We start from the raw sequence: 20,318 nt of genomic DNA, 5'->3' as shown, positions 1-20,318 counted from the left end.
TTCTAATTTGCCCCTTTTTTTTTTCTTTTTGCGATGCCTGTGCTACAAATCATGTTTGCTAATCGTGGCCGGCGTTGCTGCCTGCGCACATGGATTGATTGCATTGCATCATGCCCATGTGCAGCAACTGACGCCAGACATTGCCGAGAAAAGATGGATTCATGGATGTACATAGTATTTATACTGGTATTAGAAAATTGCATGCAGAATCCAACCCAGGAAAAAAACGCCAGTCATGCCGGCCAGATTTCGCAAAATACCGAGCTTGTCTAGATGCTGCATGCAATCTGATGGCCGTGTTTAAATGGCTTATCATTTAAACTAATACATTGTTTTTCATTTGCAGACTTTTCAAAATACTAAAGTTATGTACTCACAATGTTTCTTGTTTTATGTGTAAAAAAAGTTGCAGCTACCCGCTGTTTCGAATCCGGCCTAAGAGCATCCCATCAGCTCATCCATCCTATCATCCATTTTAGAAATAGAGGATGTAGATTAAAAGCTGAGCTCCAGTGTCATTCATATTAGAAGAGAAACTCTATATGTTCTCTTTTCAATCCTCCAAATAAATATAGAGGATGTCATGAATAGATTATCTGCTAGAGTACAAAGGGATATGAAGGATGAAAGTGTTTTAAATGATCATCCAAATAAAGATATAGATGACCAAATTTAGATAAACTGTTGGGATGCTCTAAACAGCTGAAGAGACCTCTGCAACAAGGCATTGCATGTGAAGGATTCAAACACATTATTTTTTGAAACTATTCCGAACAAAAGGAAAATCAATCACCCGGTGACGACGGGTCACAACCTGACAGGAGACAGCGCACCATGCAAGTTTCTGCATCGATCGATGTTGTTCAAGGCGTGATCCACAAACGGCGTATTTAAAAAAAATGAATAATTTTTTATACATATATTTTTAGCAACATAAAAGTCAACACTAGAAAATAAATTATAGTAAAACTTTAAATTTAAAGTTAAAAATTTAAATTTTTGTTTAAAATATAAGCGGAAGTAAAAAAGACGGGTTTGGAAGTCTTTGGGTAGTTTGGATTTATTTTTGATTTTTTTTAATCTTGTGGCACGTAATAGTATCTACTCGTCCATATTAGTAAGGGCGAACCTATGTTCACCTTCCCGGGGTCCGAGGTCCCCGGCTAAATTATCTAATTCTTACTAAATTATATTATATTAATTAGTGTATAAGTATAAAAATTAGATAATTAGTATGTATTGAACCCGATAATTTTTGTATTGGGTTCGCCACCGCATATTAGGCTCTGATCTGATGGTAATGGTTCGATTTGAATCTATCACGGTACGGGTAGTGTTGTGGATAGAAGTAGACATGATATGCTTCAGTTTATCTCAAGCTAGTATATGCCTAAAACACCGACAGTATGAGCAAACTTTCTGCTTAAGAATGTTTTTGTGCTCTTAGGAAAGCTTAATTAACCTCGCAAAAGGGGGCTCAGTTAGCACAATAATCATCTGAAAAAAAACAGATTAAAGCTTGAATCAATGCCTTGCTGGGGTTGCAAAATTGGCGTCTTGCTCAACGAAAGTTGTGTGTCGGAATATGTCTGTTCTACCACACTTGTTTCAGTCGAATTGAAAGAAGACGAATGGACTAGTTTTGACGGCATGTGGAATTGAGGATCATAACGCTAACTATAGTGATCAGGAGTTCAGGGCCAGCACGAAACTGTTAGTCTACAATAAATGTGAAAGTTACTATTAGTAGATTAAGCTGGCGTGCACGTAAAGGAGAGCGACACTAAAACCATGTAGCCCATAGGACATACTGCCATAGGTCTCACCTTGGCGTAATCTCTTGCCGCTGTTCCAAATCTTAGTACCTACAAAAGACCAATGATCAGTGCCTGATAAAGAATATCCCAATCCACCACCAAAGCTCTGCAAGTGGGAATAACCAAATTCCAAAGGCGGATTTTTCGTGAGTATGTTTACCCCCAAAAATATTCAGAACTACAAGCTTCAATGACTCCGTCAGACATACTTCCTTCGATTTTTTTGTCCGACGCCGTTGACTTTTTATATATATTTGACATTTCATCTTATTTAAAAAATTTATATAATTATTGGTTATTTTATTATAATTTAATTTATTACTAAAGTAACTTTAAGTATGATTTATAATTTTGTATATTTGGATAAAAATTTTAAATAAGATATCGAGGGTCAAACGTAAATTAAAAAATCAATGGTTCCAAAAAAAAATACCACAAGAGTATCATATTATATTCACAGCAGCCGGCACGTCGAATATTTTGCAGAACAGAGAAAGCAAGGCACTACTATAATCTATCGTACACATTAAAATTTACATAGAGTTGCCGACTTGCCGTCTTTGTCGGAGAACTGTTTGGATCAGAGAGGATTCGGTCAAGAAAATCAGCTGGCTCCATCCGGCCGCATGCGTCTGCTGAATCTTCCGCGAAGACGAGAGGCGCCGGGGACTTGCATTGGTTGCATGTATTGGGGAAATAGTTTTTAGTAGTCATAGTTATTAAAAGATATAAAAAAAATTAACAAGTTAGATTAATATACGTTATATCACTCCACAAACATGCAAAAAAACAAATAAAATTAAAACTAATTATACGTATATTCATAATTATTTTTGTTATTTTTGTACAACTTGTAGAAGATGAATTTAAACTTGCATGTTAGTGGAGTGATATAACTCATATTAAACTATCTTGTTAAATTTTTCCATATTTTTATGACTATTTAGATAGCATGCAAGCAAAGGGTGTATATATACCGTCCGCTAAAAAACTGTTTCCGCATGTAGCGTAAGCTGGGCATGCATCCGGAGGTTAACGTCACTCGTGGAGCTCGGCGATGAGTTGACCGGCCGTCCATGTCAACTCGGCGAGCTCGCCCAGGTGATCGCGAAGGCCGTCAGCCAGCAGCATCAGCAGGACCCTGCAGTCTGCGCGCGACCAAAATCCATCATTAGCCGCCTAACTGGATTTCTCATGTTCTTAATCAATGCAGGCTTTTGACTTCTCTCGCGTTGCAGATGGATGAGTGAATTGCTACTTGCCGTGCCAAGGCGGCTCGTTTTCGCACCATTATTACCTGGGATCTTGCTGATGTTGTACAGCGTCACGGACGCGAGGACTCGATGGTGGCGAGTCTGCGGCTGGTCGCCGGCGGCCAGGCACTGCTTCAGCCGCGGGATGAGAGCCAAGAACGCGGCGAGCTGCACGTCGGTCGCGTCGATCGACTGGAGCGATCGGCTCAGCCACGCCGCCGTCGTCAGGCACGCGGCAGCCAGGCCGTGGTCGGGGGAGCCCATGCACATGGACAGCGCCTCCAGGAACGGCCTCCTCCCGCGGCCGAGTAGCACCGCGGTCACGTCCCTTAGCCACGCCTCGTCTTCGTCTCCTTCCTTGTCCTGTTTGACCCAATGACACAGGAATTTCTCTGAGAAACTTGAAAAATTTTTACTCGGATACTAGTAAAATTTTTTAGCTGTATCCGTATGTGTGTGATACATTACCTGTACGGCAGCGTCAGAATCGGCATGCGTGCCACGTGAGCCGTCGACGAAGCCGGCTTGTTTCAGTATCCAGTCCTCTGCAAGGAGGTCACCTGAGAAGGAGAAATGCCCACCCAGTAGCAGCAGTGCTTTCCGGGTGTTGGCAACGGCATTTTCTTCAGACAGGCAGCATCTCAGAGAATGTGTGATGATCTTGGCAGCCTCTTCTCTGTATACGCTGTCTCTGTGCGGCTCGACCTGCCAGGCTAGACGTTCAGTATTGCTTTTGTCATACTACGGTGTAGAAATGTGGAGCAGTCTTGTCAAGATCATTTCATGAAAATGACAAGTAGAAATGAGGAGCAACATAAAAGGCAGGAGTAAGGCAGCATACCAATGCACGATCAAAATGCAGTAGTAGAACAGCACCCAGCGCTTGTTCTTCGACTGACGAACTTCGGGTATGCTCGAGTAGCAGATTCATTGTTTCCATTGTCAACTCTGTGCGCAACCCGCGTAGGAACAATTCAACCATTTCCCTTCTGTAACAATTGCAATGCGATGTTAGGTGGAAGCACATGCAGGTATAAAGGATGCGTTTTGGTGTCATGGACAAGAAACAGAACCTTCTGAGGCAAAGCAATTCAATGAGCAGACGCACTGCAGAACTCCTTGCTGAAATCACCTCACTGTGGATAAGCTGCACCACACTTGAGCTACTAAGCCTTATTGCCACGTAATTCCTGCAGCTGCCTTCTGCCCTGATGCAGAGCACAAGGAGCTCGGCTGCTTGTGCCTTCTCCTCTTCTCCTCCTCCATGAAATCTATGCAGAAGAAAGTCTATGCCACCGATTGCCATAAGATACCGTGTATTCTCAGAATTTTCAGACGTCTTCCTTTCGGCAGAAAGGACATTCCGCATGACTCTTACAGTTAACTTCTCTTCAGGATATGTGCTTTCAGAGACCAGGGTTTTGCAGTTTTCGGACTTCCAGTTATCGATCAAGCGTTTCAACACACGGTTTATGTCTGGAATCGACAGGCTCTCAAGTTCTTGGCCTGTAATTGGACACATCTTGATGCCTCTGTCAAACCACTGCACTATAGCATGCCGCTCGAACGTCTGCCCTGTCTCAATTGTCACCGGACGGTTGAAGATCTGCCTCGTCAGCGGACAGAGGAAGTCGTTCGGAATGGTGGCAAAAATGGATACTTGACTGACATCTGTTTCACTCTGGAGAGGCACTTCACTGAGAAGCTTACACAAAATTACGCAAAGATCAGTATGGCATACGTGAAAAGATTGGAAAATGCAGAGAGAGGTTTCGCACCAGAATTCGAGAGTAGGAAGTTCGTTAGCTGTGATATCAGAAATTGGCACGTAACTCGTTGACTCATCTGGTTGTCTGCTCCGTTCATCTCCGGTCTAAGAATTTTGGTGTGTTAACTATCAGAAATTTTGGTCTATTTCCCTCTTACGAGTAATTGTCGATGCAACAAATTTCAACAGAGAAATGCTCACCTCTTGTTCAGATGCCTTGGCTAGCTCGTCAGACATGGGTTCGTTTTTCTGTGTCTGAAATGTGTGAGTGTGGCTCTTTGCTTCAGTATCATCGCACTCGAGGAACACGCTTTCTGCATCTGCTGTCTTCTCGCCCACCACTGCTTCTTCCTCTTGATCAAACTGCAGTGGAGTCTCGTCGAGCGCAAACTTTGTAGCTGGGCTATAACTCCCGGAGCTGCAAGCGACATCGGAACCAATGTCGTAAGACGTCGACGTCGAGAACCTCGGCGCGCTGGCAGGAACGGTGCTGGGAGGAGCTGGTACAACCGGGAGAGACATAACTTCGGTGCGCCCAAGAAGCCAATCTCTGTAGTAGCATGCGAGCGCACGTGTGCCGTCGTCCACTACCGCTACGAACTTCTTCTCCACGTCCTTCACCTTTGTGTCCGAGCTCGCCGCCGCCGCCGACTCGCTGTCACGCCACGCCCTCAGGTGCGAGAGGCTCGAGCGGAAGAGCCTGTCCCAGAGCGCGGGCAGCATGGACGTGCGGGCCTCGTGCGGCGCCAGGCAGAAGGCCTCCAGGACGTGGACCGCGGAGGAGTGGTCCTTCTTCTGGAGCTTGGAGATGACGGACATGTAGAGGTGCGCGCACGCGGCTAGGCGGTGGTGCGGGACGCCGGCCGCGGTGATCGCGTCCGCTTCCTTCGAGTCGAGGGACACCATAGCGTGCAGCTTGAGGGACGCGCGCTTCAGGTCACGCGGGTCGAGGCCGCCGTCGCTCGCGGCCCTCTCGACGGTGTGCACGATCACGCGGAGGTCCAGGACCGCCCGGTGGTTGGACTCGCCGAGGCACGACATGCAGCCGCCGCGGAGCGACGCGCGGAAGCCCTCGTCCTTGACGAAACGCTTGACAGATCCCGCGACCAGGGCGATCAGCGCGGTGAGCACGGACTCGTCGAGAGCTGGTATCGCGGCCGAGCCCTTCGTGGCGCCGCTGATAGTGTCCTTGTTGTTGCTGTAGCTCCTCGCGCTCGTCAGCGACGCCGACGACCTCCGTGTCGCGTTCTGCTGCTCCTCGTCGGCGACGTCGATTCCGTTGCCACCGCTAGTACCGACGTCGTTTGTTTCTCTGAGGAGGCTGCGGGTGAGGACGTCGGACTGCGACCGTGCGGGCCTGCTCGGCCGCCGGTGCTGGAGGGGCATGCTCGAGGTCCTTGGGGCGGCGGGAGGGTTACTGTCAGGCGGCTTGCGACGGTTCCTGAAGCCATCAGCGGCGAGGAGGTCGCGGAGCAATGACGACGGCGGCGGCGCCATTGTCGCCGGTGGGGGCGTGCGGAGGACAGCTCTTTGCTATTGGCACACCACAACTCGTTGCGGTTTGCATGGTGGCAAGCGTGGATAGATTTGTCGAGGGGACATGAGGAAAAGGTCGCGCGAGGCGGGCCGTGCCAATTGGTGCTTTGGCACGCAGCGCCTAGCTCCGGCGGTCCGGCTCTCCGGCCGGCGAAAATTCACAATTTTCTTGATTTGTTCGTTACGAAAGTAGGCTTTCTTTTGTCATTTGTGTGCACCTTGACACTCTCAACTGTTGCTGCGTCAAATGTTGGCTGTCACATCTCGGATCAAAATATTCTTCATATATATGACACCGGTAGAAGAATACAAGAATTTCAGGATATAGAGCATTTCTACTACAAGCAATATGTAGTATATAGGATCCGAAGAAAGACGTGATCACATCCAATATAATGGTAGGTTGTAGTTCATCTGACCCCTCCAGAATATCCCTTTCTCGATGATGCAGGCTCGCAGTATCGTTAATCCTGAATTCCTGATTGCCTATCATCACATTCACACTCACATGAGCGTCGCTCTCCAACTAAAACAACAATACATGGATTTCTCCCATAGGGAGCTGTTGAGAACCTGTCTGCTTTCTCTGCGTAAGCAGGTACCTACTCTGCTCTTCGGAAGGAGGAAAAGTTATGTTTTCCTTTCCTCAACTCTAACCCGAGTCTGAGTCTCCTCGCTTAACAATAAAAAACGGGTGTAAAACATACTCAACTCTAGACTGGTTCAGTTTAACTCTCCGGGTGGCTTTGACAGTTGATTCGTTCTAATGGCATGTGTGTTTCATGTTGATATGATCTTCATATAACATGGCATCTATGCTGCACCTACGTAACAATAAAATCAACAAATGAGAAAATTTATAGTCCTTGAAAAAGTACCAAATACTAAGAGATACCAAATCATACTCTACACAGTAATTACGATCGGGAGGGCAAAACAGGAATGTCGCCCATCAAGTCACATGGTTGCTCGCTCGTCCTTCTCTGTGGCCGCCGCCATCAGGGAGAGAGGGGAGAGAGAGGTCGACGCCACCGCCAGCGCGCTGCGACAGCCGAAGGGACGAGCGCCGACCGGACGCCGCGAGGACCACCTCTGCTCCGGCGTCCGGCAACTTGCAACGACGACAACCGCGTTTCTCCTTCCGATCCAGAACGGGAGGGGAGAGAGAGGTCAATGCCACCGGTGCACCGCGACGGCCGAAGGGACAACCGGCCGACCGAACTCCACTTGGACCGCCTCCGCTCTGGCCTCCGACAGCCCTCGCGACGACGACGCGGATCTAGAACGGGAGGGAAGCGAGAGGTTGACACCGCCACCGGCGTGCCGCGACGACTGAAGGGGCGATCGCCGACCAGACTCCGCCTGGACTCTTGACGACGACGACGGCGCGGCTGCTGCCTCGGCAGCGAGTCCATGGCGCGTGTAGGCGTGCAGCTGTGTGGCCTCCACTTAATTTTCCTTCCGATCCTACCCTAACAAATCAACAGTTAGATTTATTTGGTATCTCATAGTAACTGGTACCTTCTTCTGATACCTCTTCAACAACTGCAAAAACACTCTCAACAAATGTATGTTGTACCTACGACATCTCTTTCCTCGTCTCTATCTATTAGGATGATGCAGTGGCACTGCAAGGAGGCGGCGGTCAGGCACAAGACAACGGTGGCTCAGCGTGGAGGAAGGAGATTAGGGCCAACCTCAAGTAAGGAGGGGTTAGGATGAGATTAGGACATCAGAGCTAACTGTGGGAGGGAGCCACAGCACTGCTATAGTGTGTCCAAAGTAACAGGGCATTTAACTATTTGCCACTTTTAAAAATATAGCACATAACATATTTGTCACTCGCTGTCTATGACACGTGGGTCTTCGCGTGTCTATGACATGTAGACCCAATGTCAAATATGTTAGTGTCATTTCTAAGAGTGGCAAAAAGTTAATTATTCCTAAAGTAACAGCTTGCGCCTTGCATGTCCAGCAATGAGTCTTCCACCACCAACACCTTCACGATCTTAGTCGTCCTAAAATAAACAAACATATGACTGGATATAGTAAAACATAAATCATAGTACTATAAATCTGGATTCTATAAGGATGAGTTTGGTTCATAGACTAAGTAGAATGGGTTAGACCTAACCTAGGATTCTAGGGTAGGCTGGTTCCGTTTTTCTGTTTGGTTGAAGGAATGAGTCGAACCATGTTTTCTGTTTGGATGGAGTGAAAGAATGGACCGGAGTAATCATGTGATATGTTTGGATTGAGGGATGGATATGGCAAGAATAATGGAATGGCTTCCTGTGAACTATTTGTTTTCTGCTTTCTCAGTGTTCTTGCAGCGACCTGTATTCACTGCCGTTGATGTATGTGTTTCCACAATCACTGAGTATTACGTCAATTTGAGTTCTTTTTTCTCTATACTAATGACTCTGCTTCCTTGTTCGTAAAAAGATGGACATATCAATTACAAACCTTGTACAAAGCTTATCTTCATGTTCTATGAGGCATTAACTGAAAAGTCTGAAATCGCGAGGAAGATAACTGCAGGACACAATAAGCATTCGTTCAGTCGATTGTTTTAGTCCAACAGAATTGCAGGTACTTAGTTATACTTATACATCTATTTGCTCCAGTCATATTACTAACTTCTTTGGTGTTTATCTTTTTATACCCTGTTTGCGGTTGAGGTATACGGCCTATATTGAGGGGTCAAACTGGACCTTTTCCGCTCACTCACGCGAGAGGTAGAGTGGATACGGGGGCCGCACAGGCCGCGCACCTGCCTAGTAAAGCGGCAGAAAGGCCCAGTCCACCCACAACGCAACGAACCAGGCCAGGCCGTCCGATCAGTCCGGCCAGCCCTGGTCGCCACCCCCGCACTCCCCTCCGCCGGTAGTGCCTTCAGTGTCATCTTAGCCCCTTTATTACTTGGAGCACTCGTTGTGCTGACCCTGACCTAATTACGCCCCTATCCATCCGACCATCATCACCTCCACGTCGGCGATCAGCTCGGATCCGCCTGTTTGATGCAGGATTCGCGCATCCTCCCGCGAAATCGGTCGATCGTCGTGTCATGTGAGAGAGTCCACGAGACGGTGGTGGTTTCTGACGGCACCCACGTTCGCATCATCAACTGTTCGAGTGATCGATCGATCGATCTCTGGATCACCCTTATCATCGGCGGGAGAGCTTCTCCGTCACCGGGAAAAGCGCGGCGACCAAGTCGCCATCCACACACACACACCTGATTCACCTACCTAAAAGAGAGAAAAGCACACGGGAGGCAAGCATTTCATGCAATGCGTGGACTTTTAATTTGGACTTGTCAAGGCTGGAAGTCAAGCTGGCTGGCTGCTGGCTTGCTGCAGGATGTTCGCCTGGTTGCATGCTAGACCGGCAAAGGAGAGTAAACACACGCGCGCACGCACACACACAGACACCTGTTGCTGATGACACCTGCAATGGTTCATGCCCTCTCCATCGATCTGCATTCAATTGGCACACAAGACGAGTGAAACACGAACGCGCTTATAGGCAGCCGGTCTGATCAGAGATCACATTCGACAATCTGTCAGACTTTGGCCGTGTCCTTTTTCATGCATGGGGATCATCAGGGCATGGTACCAGTGCTTTCCAGGACTGAATTTGCACTGAATGCACACTTCTCTCCTCTGCAGCTTAGTAATACTACAGAGATCACGGATCGATATCGTGATCGAAGACCACCGGGAACGCACGCAGAGTCGCTGATGTAAACATCAACTAGTGCGTGCTGATCGCTCTGGCCGGCATACAATTAACGATCGAGACGGAGAGTCCTCCGCGAGCGCAACGCGATGGTGTCACAGGTTCTCAGTGATGCAAACTGTTTGACTGATCTTTCAGCGCGCACACGGCCCGCTTTTTCCCGCGCTTTTTATCTGTAAAGCGAGGTATGCTATCGATCTCTTACGTACTTATCGTGATACATGGAGCTGTACTGTGCGCTGGTGCGAATACACAATCTCTCGTTTCATCTGCCTGGTGGCTGGTGCGGCTGATGTCAGTCTTCACGCCTAGTTCTAGTTCTAGAGCTGCTTTTCGTTTTTTTACTTCTTCTTCCGACTACCAGGGAGGTGGGCACGGTTGGGTTGGATCAATGTAGCTATCCATTAACCCTTTTTCCCTGAGCTTTTGATGCTGTAATCTCGCTTTACATTGTCTGAAAATGTGTAGGAGAGAATCACCTGACTATTTCTTGAACGATGTAGTTTCCTAGTGTGGGAAAAATAAAGGAGAGTACTAGTTCTTTTTTTTAAAAGTTTACATTGGGTTCGAGAGTTTTGCAAAATGCTTGTCCAATCCAAAAGGGATAAAAGAAGAGGGGAAAGCTAAGCAAAAGTCAAAGGCATCAGCAACCAATCACGATCAGAGGTTGCACTTTTGACCCCCCCCCCCCCTTTTTTTTTTCCTGAATCCTTTTGCACTTTCTCTTATCGACGAAGCTCTCCAAAAATAGCTATGAACTCAGGGACATATTTGCGAAACTCTTATATAAAATCGTTACAGGGCCCCCACTAACGCACACTGAGCGGAGGACGGGAGGTGGCCTGGTCTCTCTTTCTTCTTTCTTCGTCTTGGCAACTCCTCGCTCCCTCCTCAAAACCTCGCGATTCGCGATCCGCATGCGAGCGCCGCCAATCCCGAAGGCTTCTCCCGCCAATCCCTGGATCCCTCGTAGTGCCCCGGGGAACCTAGCGGTGGTTGCTGTGCTGCCACCAAAGGTGGCGCCTCTCGAGGAGTTGGCGATTGTTTTTCCCGGTCGACCGGTGCAAATCGTGCACTCGCGTAAGGTGTGAGAAGAAGAGATGGTTTGAGTATTTAACGCATGGCTTCCATCGCCATTTCGTACTGAGTGGTGAAATCTAACCAAATGTGCGAGGTGGCTGCTACCTTTTCAGGTGAAATTGAGTGATTCTTGGGTGTCTTGGTCTTGGAATCGTGCAATAGGCAACGCGGGTCGCATCTTTGCGCTGTTCTCGAGTTAATTTGGGGGTTCTTCTCATCGGCGGGTCGAGAGGGGGCGGTGGAGGCACAGGGGGCAAGCTTAGCAGGGAGATGAGGGATGTGGCCGTGGCTGGAGAGGATTGCGGCCGCGTGCTGGGACCGGGTCCGGAGGTACGCGCTTACGAGGAGGGATGAGGAAGACGGCAGCGGCAGCGGCGGTGACGCCAACGACCTGCTGCTGTGGTCGCGGGACCTCGCGCGCCACGCGGCGGGCGAGTTCTCCTTCGCCGTGGTTCAGGCAAACGACGTGCTCGAGGACCACAGTCAGGTCGAGACCGGGGCCGCCGCCACCTTCATCGGCGTCTACGACGGCCACGGCGGCGCGGAGGCTTCCCGGTTCATTTCCAACCACCTCGCCGCGCACCTCGTCCGTACGTGGCCCCTCTCCACATGCATCCACTTAATCCTACATTCTTACTCATTTTCAGGCTTCAGGCTTCAGCTTTGTGTATGCTGCAGGATGTTTCACAGGTTTATAGATTTAAATTTAGCTAATTTCATAGTCTTAGATCACCAGCGTTGAACTTTTGGTAATTAGTAGTAGTTTATATATCCGCAGACCGCAATTGTTTTCGTTTTCAGAGTGGTATGTGCACTGGTACAAGTCTGGAATCTTATTGTACTGTATACTCCAGTTAAAAAAACTTTAGTGTATTCATATGTAGTCAAACCTCCCAAAAGTCAAACCTTTGGGTATTCGTATCTTCATTAATCTTGAGATTAGACGCATAAAAGAAGATATGTAGATATTCCTATGTCCAAGAAAATCGACGTTTTATGACTGGAGGGAGTTGCTAAAGTTTAATGTGAAATTTGTTCACAAGTAATGTTTGGTGACTTAATCTGAAGATTTTTTTTACAATTACAATACCCTTTTATCACGAGTACAGCCGACAATGAAATGTCCTGTGTTTGTTATTTGTGTTTTGTTGCAATTACAATGTAAGTTATTTACTATCCTTAGATTTATTATCATCCTTAAAAAAATACTTATAGATATAGATACCACACTTTTTAGTGTAAAAAGTATGGTAACTTGAGATACAAAAAATTTATACTAAAATTCTTGGTAACTTGAAGTACTTTTCAAGTATGATAAAAAAGCCCTAAAAAAATGCACTATCTTGGTTCCGTCACCATAGAGTATTGTGATAAACCAGATCTTCCCCCAAAAAAAGATATATAAAGTAAGGATCGAATATGTCACTATCCTTCATTTTCTTTGTCAAGTTGTTGCTTGTGACGGAGTACTTAACTAACCTGACTTGTTCGCGTTGTTCTTGTATTCCATTTTCAGGTCTGGCTCAAGAACGTGGAACAGTTTCTGAGGATGTTGTTCGAAATGCCTTTTCTGCTACAGAGGAAGGCTTCTTGTCACTTGTGCGCAGGACACATTTGATAAAGCCTTCTATTGCCTCCATTGGATCATGTTGTCTAGTAGGTGTCATATGGAGAGGAACACTCTACCTGGCCAATCTTGGAGATTCTCGGGCAGTTGTTGGCTGTTTAACTGGATCAAACGAGATAGCTGCTGAGCAACTAACAAGAGACCACAATGCAAGTATGGAAGAAGTGAGGCGAGAACTTCGATCTCTTCATCCTGATGATTCACAAATTGTTGTTCTTAAGAATGGTGTTTGGCGCATCAAAGGCATTATACAGGTAAGCGAACCTTCTGTGGTATGTTTGCGTCTAAGATGGCTTATGTTGTGATAAAATCATAAAAGTAATATTTTGCACCTTAGTTGCGGAAGAGAGCTAATCTCATATGATTTTAGTATAGTTTAACATAGGGGCAGAAAATAGTGTTAAACATATATTTACATTTGTAACAACTAAAAGATGATCATTAAATTGTAGCTCTATGTTCAATAATACATTTGACGGAATAGACATTTCAAACTCATTTGTTAATCTCATGAAAATTTCTTCGTCGAAACATTTTTCTGATTTACTTTCTTAGGTTTCAAGGTCTATAGGTGATGCATACTTGAAGAAGCAAGAATTCGCTCTTGATCCATCTATGACTCGTTTCCACCTCTCTGAGCCTCTCCGACGGCCTGTTTTAACATCAGAGCCATCTATATATAAGAGAGTTCTTCACTCACAAGATAGTTTTTTCATCTTTGCATCGGATGGATTATGGGAGCATTTGACAAACCAGCAAGCAGTTGAAATTGTCCACAACAATCCACGAGCAGTACGTGCAATCCTTTTGTTTTCCTGTTTGATGACATGTGTTTTGGTTTCGGATGTTAATTACTGCTTCCTTATTTTGTAGGGTATTGCAAGGAGGTTGGTAAAAGCAGCTTTGAAAGAAGCTGCACGGAAGAGGGAAATGAGGTACAATGATATCAAGAAACTTGAGAAAGGAGTACGCCGCTTCTTCCATGACGACATCACAGTAGTTGTTGTTTTCATTGATCATGAGCTACTGCAGGAGGGGGGTGCTTCTGCTCCTGAAGTTTCGGTTCGTGGATTTGTTGATTCAGGAGGCCCCTCAAGCTTTTCAGGGTTAAATGGCATTTCTTGACATGCTAACCTAGTGATGTTGATGTCTTTCATCCTAGTGTAATCATACATATTAAAGTTTCCTGATGGTTTATTTCTTGCATAGTATAGTACTCTGCATATATTAACTCTATGCCTTCTTGATATTGGCCTACATATTTTAGTGGTTTTGTTACTGTACTTAGAATAAGCACACCCATGGAAAGGCCGATCAGTTCGGAGTTCGGATTGGTGGTTTATCAATATATCTGAGTTTTCATGTTGTCTGCGTGTTTGTTGCTCGTCTGTTTTGATACTGCCATCGGTATCAGATATGAAATTGGTGAAATATTTGGCTGCTTGATGATGGATCCAATAATACATGATCTACTGGCAGTCCATTTGACCTGTAAATTTTGTTCCCTGACCCTGGCCCTCTGGCAAGCAGTTCTAGCTTTCGTCACATCTCTTTTAAATCTACACTATGGAAAAAAAAAATCAAGAAAACAGTTGCCTCATTGTCATCTTGTATAGAAAATTCAAACACGTTTTTTGCTATTTGAATGTTTCTAAGCTGGACATTTCATTCCATTCTACTTGATGGACAACTTCCCTTCATCTATTGGATGGGCACGGTTCATTTCTGTCATCGATGGGCAATCTGAGTATCTGAGAGTAGTAAATCGCACTGTTGGGCCTCTTCCCTTGTGAAGTAGTATCAAGTAAGCACCGTCCCTGATTGACCTTGATAAGTACTTTATATGTTTTTTTATTGGACAGTTGACTTTGGTGTGTACATTTGACTATTTATTTTATTTAAAATATATAATTATTAATTATTTTGTTATGATTTGATTTATTACAAGAAACTGTAAGCTGAATTATATTTTTGCATATTTGCAAAAAAAAAAATCAAACGTATATCTAAAAGTCAATGTCATCAAATAAAAAATAGAGAAGCAATAATTCCTTCATATTATAACTTATAAAGTCATTCCTAGTACAACTTATTAGAAGAACCATGGATTCCTCAGTAGCATCCTCCCTTCCTCAGCAAGCAAAGGCGGAACCAAGAACTAATTAGGTGTAGGATTGAATTAGCATGTACTTCATCATTCGTAAAATTTACACGATAAATTCGTAAGATATAAGTAGGATTATATAGCTAAGAGTAGGGCTTAAGCTCTAATTGCCCTACCCTTGATACCGCCTCTGTCTGCAAGCTTTGGCTGCTCTTCCGATCCTAGGCAACACATGTAATTGCTTGCAGTTTACCTTCCCCGTATTTGATAGGCTTGGCAAAATCCCCGCCGGAGGCGGGGACCGCCCCAATATGGTCGGGCCCAAAATTTTCTGCGCGGGGATTCGAGGTCAGAGCCCGAATTAGTCAGGGGCGGAAAATGTACTTCACCCATAAGCCCCGAATATAAAAGAAAATTAAAAAAATTGGATGTTGGGCCATTAAGTCATTGAATTAAGTTTATTGGGCATTTGGCCCATTTAAACTCTGAACCTTATCCTCTCCCTTTTTCTTACACGTCTCTCTCTCACGCACTTAACTCTCTCTCACGCATACTGTACATATGGCGCCGCCGCCGCATCACCGCCTGCGTGCACCGCCCTACTCGCTGCCCCGCCAGGCCAGCGCTGCCGCCTGCTCGCCGCCGCCCACGTGTGCCACCCGCTGCGGGACAGCGGGAGTCTGTTTCCTGCACCGACTTTGTCATATACTGATCGACTTTTTTTCCTTAACCGAACCCACTAAATTATCATCGTGCTAAATTTTAACGTTAACAAAAATTTACAAGTTTATAATTTTTAGGATACCGAAATCTAGAAAATACCAATAATACCAAATCTAGCAAATATCGGTAATACTAAAAGACATTTTATTGTAATACCGTTTCAAGCTTGGCAAACTCTTTTAAACCTTCAAGAGAATATCCTCTTGTTTCTTCCATATCATTTATATAATTATGATAAAAGTTTTTAAAAATTAACATAGTAGATTGTTGTATGATATATCACTATACCAACATGTAAGATTAAATTTGACTTCTATAAGTAAAAGAATAATTATTAATCTAAATATGTGTTTAGTAATAAGAGTTTAATTTGTTCTTTTATTACAATTTATATATATTGAATTTGTATGTTTATATTTATAGTGTTATATCACATATTAATCTATCTTACATAATTATTTTCCAAAAAAAATTCCTCTATTTCTTATTTAATACCGTTGACTTTTTTATTTACGTTTGACTATTCGTCTTATTAAAACCTTAAATAATTATTAATTATTTTAATATGATTTGATTAATTTTGGAAGCACTTTAAAGTTGACCTATAATTTTGCATATTTACGTAAAAGTTTTAAATAAGATAACGGTCAAAACGTATTGTCAAATAAAAAGAACGAAGAGATCATTTGGATGTCATGAAAAACGAGGCGACAAGATTAAAATCCATTTCCTTTCTAGTTCCGTTAAAACTTTGAACGGAACATCTGGCCTTCCAAGTTCCGGCTAACTTGTCAATCGTATCCGCATTCAATACTTATTTTTTGGGCATATGTTAGCAATATTCAAACTTGATAAGCGTCACCAGATGAACTGTCATGGTAGCAATAATTTCTTTTCCACTTGTTCAAACTTGGCACTATCAAGATATAACTTAACATTATCTTCTGCCTCTAAATATCTTAATATGGCATGATCTCAACAATCTCCTTGTCCTTGTTCTATTGGATTGTCTATTTTAGAGGGGATTTCTACTTTTTAAGTACATTTCTCCGAACTTCCTGTCAACATCAAAGCATTGACCTGGATATTTCAAAGGTTGAAGTCCGTTGTTTAATGAACACATGATTTGAGATGGCTGACTAACCCTTTTAATCTAAAAACGGCTTATCTCAGGTTTTGCTGGCGATTGCCGTTGACTCTTCCAATTCTCACAATTTCCTTTCACATTACAGAGAAGCTATGAATTCATCTCTTCTGCTTTGCGGGTACCACAAGAAGGCAAGGAATCACTTAGCTAGCCATGACAACCCTCCACACTACTACTTCTTGCTTCTCTCTCGTAGCTTCGCTTGCCCTTGTCATCATTGATAGAACCTGCAGCTGTTTGCAGTTCACTTACCCCAGCTTTGACACATCCAACAAGGCAGATTTCAGCTTCAGCACAGGCTCCGGAATAGCAAATGGATCCCTCCAGATCACGCCGAGCACCGGCGGCATCAGCCACCGATCGGGAAGAGTGTTCTACGCGAAGGAAACGTTGAAGCTTTGGAACAGCGGGCGGTCGGCGCTCACGTCTTTCCGGACAGAGTTCGTGGTCAACATCCTCCCACAGAATGGCACTGGAGAAGGCATGGCTTTCATCCTGAGAAGTAACCCGGCGCTGCCGAGCAACAGCAGCGAGCAGTGGCTCGGCATATGCAACAGCCGGACAGATGGCGAGCCGACGAACCGGATAGTAGCTGTGGAATTCGACACGAGGGTGAGCAACGGCGAAACCGACGGCAATCACGTTGGGCTCGACGTCAACAGCATCCGATCTTTGGAGATGTACCCGCTCAACAATATTTCACTCCTCCTCTCGAGTGGCGCTGATGTACAGGTCAGTGTCACGTACAACGGCACATGGCAGGTCCTGGTAATAGTTTTAATCCAAATCGACGCAACTGGGGCGCACTATGGTTCCCAAGGTTGGGGCGTTGATCTATCGGACGACATATATGTGGGATTTGCAGGGTCCACCGGTGATTTCACCGAGCTGAACCAGATAAAGTCCTGGAACTTCGTCACGATCGACGATGGTGTCACGACTAACCGAGGGCATGGGAGAAAGGTTTTTCTGTCTCTCGTTACCTTGTCTTTGTTTGCTACGTGTTTGGTTGCTGTGTTCTTAGTGTGGAGAAGGTCGACGCGGCAGAGAAGGCTAGCCTACCGCAACCTTGAGAAGATGATCGACGCCCATGGCCCGTTCAGGTTTAAGCTTAAGGAGCTCAGACATGCGACTGAAAACTTCAATTCCTCACGAAAGTTCGGCCGAGGCGGCTTTGGCACCGTGTACCATGGCTACCTGAACAGCATGAACATGGAGGTAGCCGTCAAGCGGGTGTCATCGAACAGCAGTTCCAGTTCCAACCGAGGAGAGCAAGAGTTCGTCGCGGAGGTGAACACGATCAGCAAGCTCTCGCACCGCAACCTCGTGAAGCTGATTGGTTGGTGCCATGAGGGTGGCGAGCTGCTCCTCGTCTACGAGTACTTCCCCATGGGCAGCCTGGACAAGCTCCTGTACGCCAGTGCTAGATCGGCAGCGACGGCGAACCCCTCGGCGTCGGAGACAACAGGCGCGACTGTGCTGACCTGGGAGAGACGGTACAAGATAATCTGCGGCGTGGCGTCCACGCTGGAATACCTGCACCACGGGAGCAGCAGGCGGATCCTCCACAGGGACGTCAAGGCGAGCAACGTCATGCTCGACGGGGAGTACAACGCGCGCCTCGGCGACTTCGGCCTCGCCCGCGTCATCCAGCTCGACGATGTGACGCACCACTCGACGCAGGCGGTGGCGGGTACCCGCGCCTACATGGCATACGAGAGCTTCTTCACCGGCCGCGCCAGCCTCGACACGGACGTGTACGCGTTCGGGGTGTTCGTCATGGAGGTGCTCACCGGGAGGAGCCCCTGCGGCTCCGTGACGTACCACAACAACCAGGAGCACTGCTACGACGCCGGCGGCCGGCGAGGCCAGCCGATGTACATCGTGGACTGGATGTGGAGGCACTATGGCGAGGGGACGGTCCTGGAAGCGGCCGACGCGGTGCTCGGTGGCGCGTACGACGAGGCTCAGGTGGAGCGCGCGGCGAGGCTGGCGTTGGCGTGCTGCCATCCCAGCCCGAGGGAGAGGCCGTCCATGAGGACGGCCGTGCAGGTGCTGGTCGGCGGAGCCCCGGCGCCGGATCCCCCGTTCGAGAAGCCTGCGTTTGTCTGGCCTCCTGACGGCAAGCAGCAGGAGATCGAGCTGCCGCACGTCGGCGTTCTGTTCACCGGAGGGCAGCTCAGTTTCTGCTCCATGACCTCCATTTCCATCACCGGAAGGTGAGTAATTAACTGAGTATCGCAAACTACCGCGAACCGAGCCGCGCGCCGCGCGAGGCGTTATTGTCGTATGTAAAAAAGTGTAGCAGCGTCGCACGATTGTTTCGTTGTTGTGTTTGTATCGTGGAACATGTTTCAGTTCTTGTTAGCCCAGGCCCAGCACGATAGCCTTCTATCCTCAATCTCCCAGTCCGAGTATGGGCCGTTTCTGACATCCAAGGCCATCGCAGTATGTCCGCATGGTCAGTACTTGATGTTCAAGTAGCTCAACTAAATTTCGCCAAGAAAAGAACAACAATTACAGCCCAAGTCCAAGTCCAAGAAAAAGGCAGCTTATGCACCTAGTTAGTACAACAAATTAGTGTACCTCGTGTCGTGGACTAATCTGCAACACCAAACAGACGCTAGTGCAGCATCTGCGCATGCATGCGTAATGCGTTCACGGCCACGACTTATCCTAATCTAATCTTTACGCAAAATCAAAAAGGAGGCACGGACACGTGACGTCTCCCATACCGAACAGCTCCAGTCAGTGCGCGTCCAAGAGGTCGCGACGTGGCCTCGTTGCAGGAGAGTGCATAGGAGTCAGAGATAGCGCTGCCACTAATATAATTTCTAACGGCTCATATATATTTTATCGTACATATTATTATTTAATATTAAGAGTACCATCTAAAATAGATTTTTTTTTATAAAAGGCTTAACATCTAAAATAGATTATCTATTCATATCAATTATCAGTGCAATAAAACATCCATGTTACATCATCATTTATTATAGAGTGAAGTGCACCAGCGGTTCCTAAACTTGTGTGCACGTGTCATCTAGGTCCCTCAACTCTTAAAATGTATTTTTGGGTTCCCGAACTTATCCAGGGGTGTCATATAGGTCTAAACAGGTTCGACCCGCTCCATCCGCTGACGTGGCATGCCACGGTAGTGGCTACGAGAAGGGAGAAAAAAGAATAAGAAGGAGAGAGATACTGACATGTGGGACCTACGTAGCAACAACAACATGTAGTCACCACTGTGGAATGGCACGTCAGCGGATGGAGTGGGTCGGAGCCTATTTGGACCTATATGACACTCCCGGACAAATTCAGAGACCCAAAAATACATTTTGAGAGTTCAGGGATCTAGATGACACATGCACACAAGTTTAGGGACCGCTGGTGCACTTCACTCTTTATTATATTTTATTAATATTTCATAACTATCTACTCTCATATTGTTATTGTTCTCTTTTCTTATGATTGTACGTTGAAATATAGAAAGAGAGATAAATCCATTTTTGAAGTTTCTCT

The 20,318-nt window shown here is 46.1% G+C and overlaps 3 protein-coding genes across 4 annotated transcripts; 2 read left to right on the top strand and 1 right to left on the bottom strand.

The window, feature by feature from the left end:
- Nucleotides 1-2,240: 2,240 nt before the first annotated feature.
- LOC102720426 (putative E3 ubiquitin-protein ligase LIN) lies at nt 2,241-6,335 on the bottom strand. The gene is made up of 8 exons (XM_015836420.2): nt 5,040-6,335; nt 4,849-4,943; nt 4,144-4,767; nt 3,912-4,059; nt 3,539-3,775; nt 3,115-3,433; nt 2,795-2,965; nt 2,241-2,486 (listed from the first exon to the last, which is right to left on the bottom strand). The coding sequence occupies exons 1-7, from the start codon at nt 6,333-6,335 to the stop codon at nt 2,856-2,858; spliced, it is 2,829 nt and encodes a 942-aa protein (XP_015691906.2). The 3' UTR covers nt 2,241-2,486; nt 2,795-2,855.
- Nucleotides 6,336-10,952: 4,617 nt separating this feature from the next.
- On the top strand, nt 10,953-14,192 carry LOC102715847 (probable protein phosphatase 2C 43). Of its 2 annotated transcripts, XM_006652635.3 has the most exons (5): nt 10,953-11,200; nt 11,309-11,785; nt 12,712-13,076; nt 13,378-13,614; nt 13,696-14,192. In XM_006652635.3, the coding sequence occupies exons 2-5, from the start codon at nt 11,473-11,475 to the stop codon at nt 13,945-13,947; spliced, it is 1,167 nt and encodes a 388-aa protein (XP_006652698.1). In that variant the 5' UTR covers nt 10,953-11,200; nt 11,309-11,472; the 3' UTR covers nt 13,948-14,192. The 2 variants fall into 2 exon arrangements, with proteins under 2 accessions (XP_006652698.1, XP_040379225.1); XM_040523291.1 differs by having other exon boundaries at nt 10,953-11,785.
- A 2,757-nt stretch (nt 14,193-16,949) lies between these two features.
- On the top strand, nt 16,950-19,136 carry LOC102720142 (probable L-type lectin-domain containing receptor kinase S.5). The gene has a single exon (XM_015836492.2). It carries the CDS (start codon nt 16,950-16,952, stop codon nt 19,017-19,019), a length of 2,070 nt encoding a protein of 689 aa, XP_015691978.2. The 3' UTR covers nt 19,020-19,136.
- The last annotated feature ends 1,182 nt before the right edge of the window (nt 19,137-20,318 follow it).

The sequence above is a fragment of the Oryza brachyantha genome, chromosome 4, assembly GCF_000231095.2.
Source record: "Oryza brachyantha chromosome 4, ObraRS2, whole genome shotgun sequence".
NCBI classification, from domain to species: domain Eukaryota; kingdom Viridiplantae; phylum Streptophyta; class Magnoliopsida; order Poales; family Poaceae; genus Oryza; species Oryza brachyantha.
Note: the sequence above shows the minus strand (reverse complement) of the source record. Positions and strands in the feature narration are given on the sequence as shown.

Coding starts and splice junctions, on each gene's coding strand:
- LOC102720426 (XM_015836420.2), bottom strand. CDS start 6,335: ATGGCGCCGCCGCCGTCGTCATTGCTCCGCGACCTCCTCGCCGCTGAT. Junction 4,060..4,143: donor GAATTGCTTTGCCTCAGAAG/GTTCTGTTTCTT, acceptor CAATTGTTACAG/AAGGGAAATGGTTGAATTGT. Junction 2,966..3,114: donor CAACATCAGCAAGATCCCAG/GTAATAATGGTG, acceptor GGTCGCGCGCAG/ACTGCAGGGTCCTGCTGATG.
- LOC102715847 (XM_006652635.3), top strand. CDS start 11,473: ATGTGGCCGTGGCTGGAGAGGATTGCGGCCGCGTGCTGGGACCGGGTC. Junction 13,077..13,377: donor GCATCAAAGGCATTATACAG/GTAAGCGAACCT, acceptor TTACTTTCTTAG/GTTTCAAGGTCTATAGGTGA. Junction 13,615..13,695: donor TCCACAACAATCCACGAGCA/GTACGTGCAATC, acceptor CTTATTTTGTAG/GGTATTGCAAGGAGGTTGGT.
- LOC102720142 (XM_015836492.2), top strand. CDS start 16,950: ATGACAACCCTCCACACTACTACTTCTTGCTTCTCTCTCGTAGCTTCG.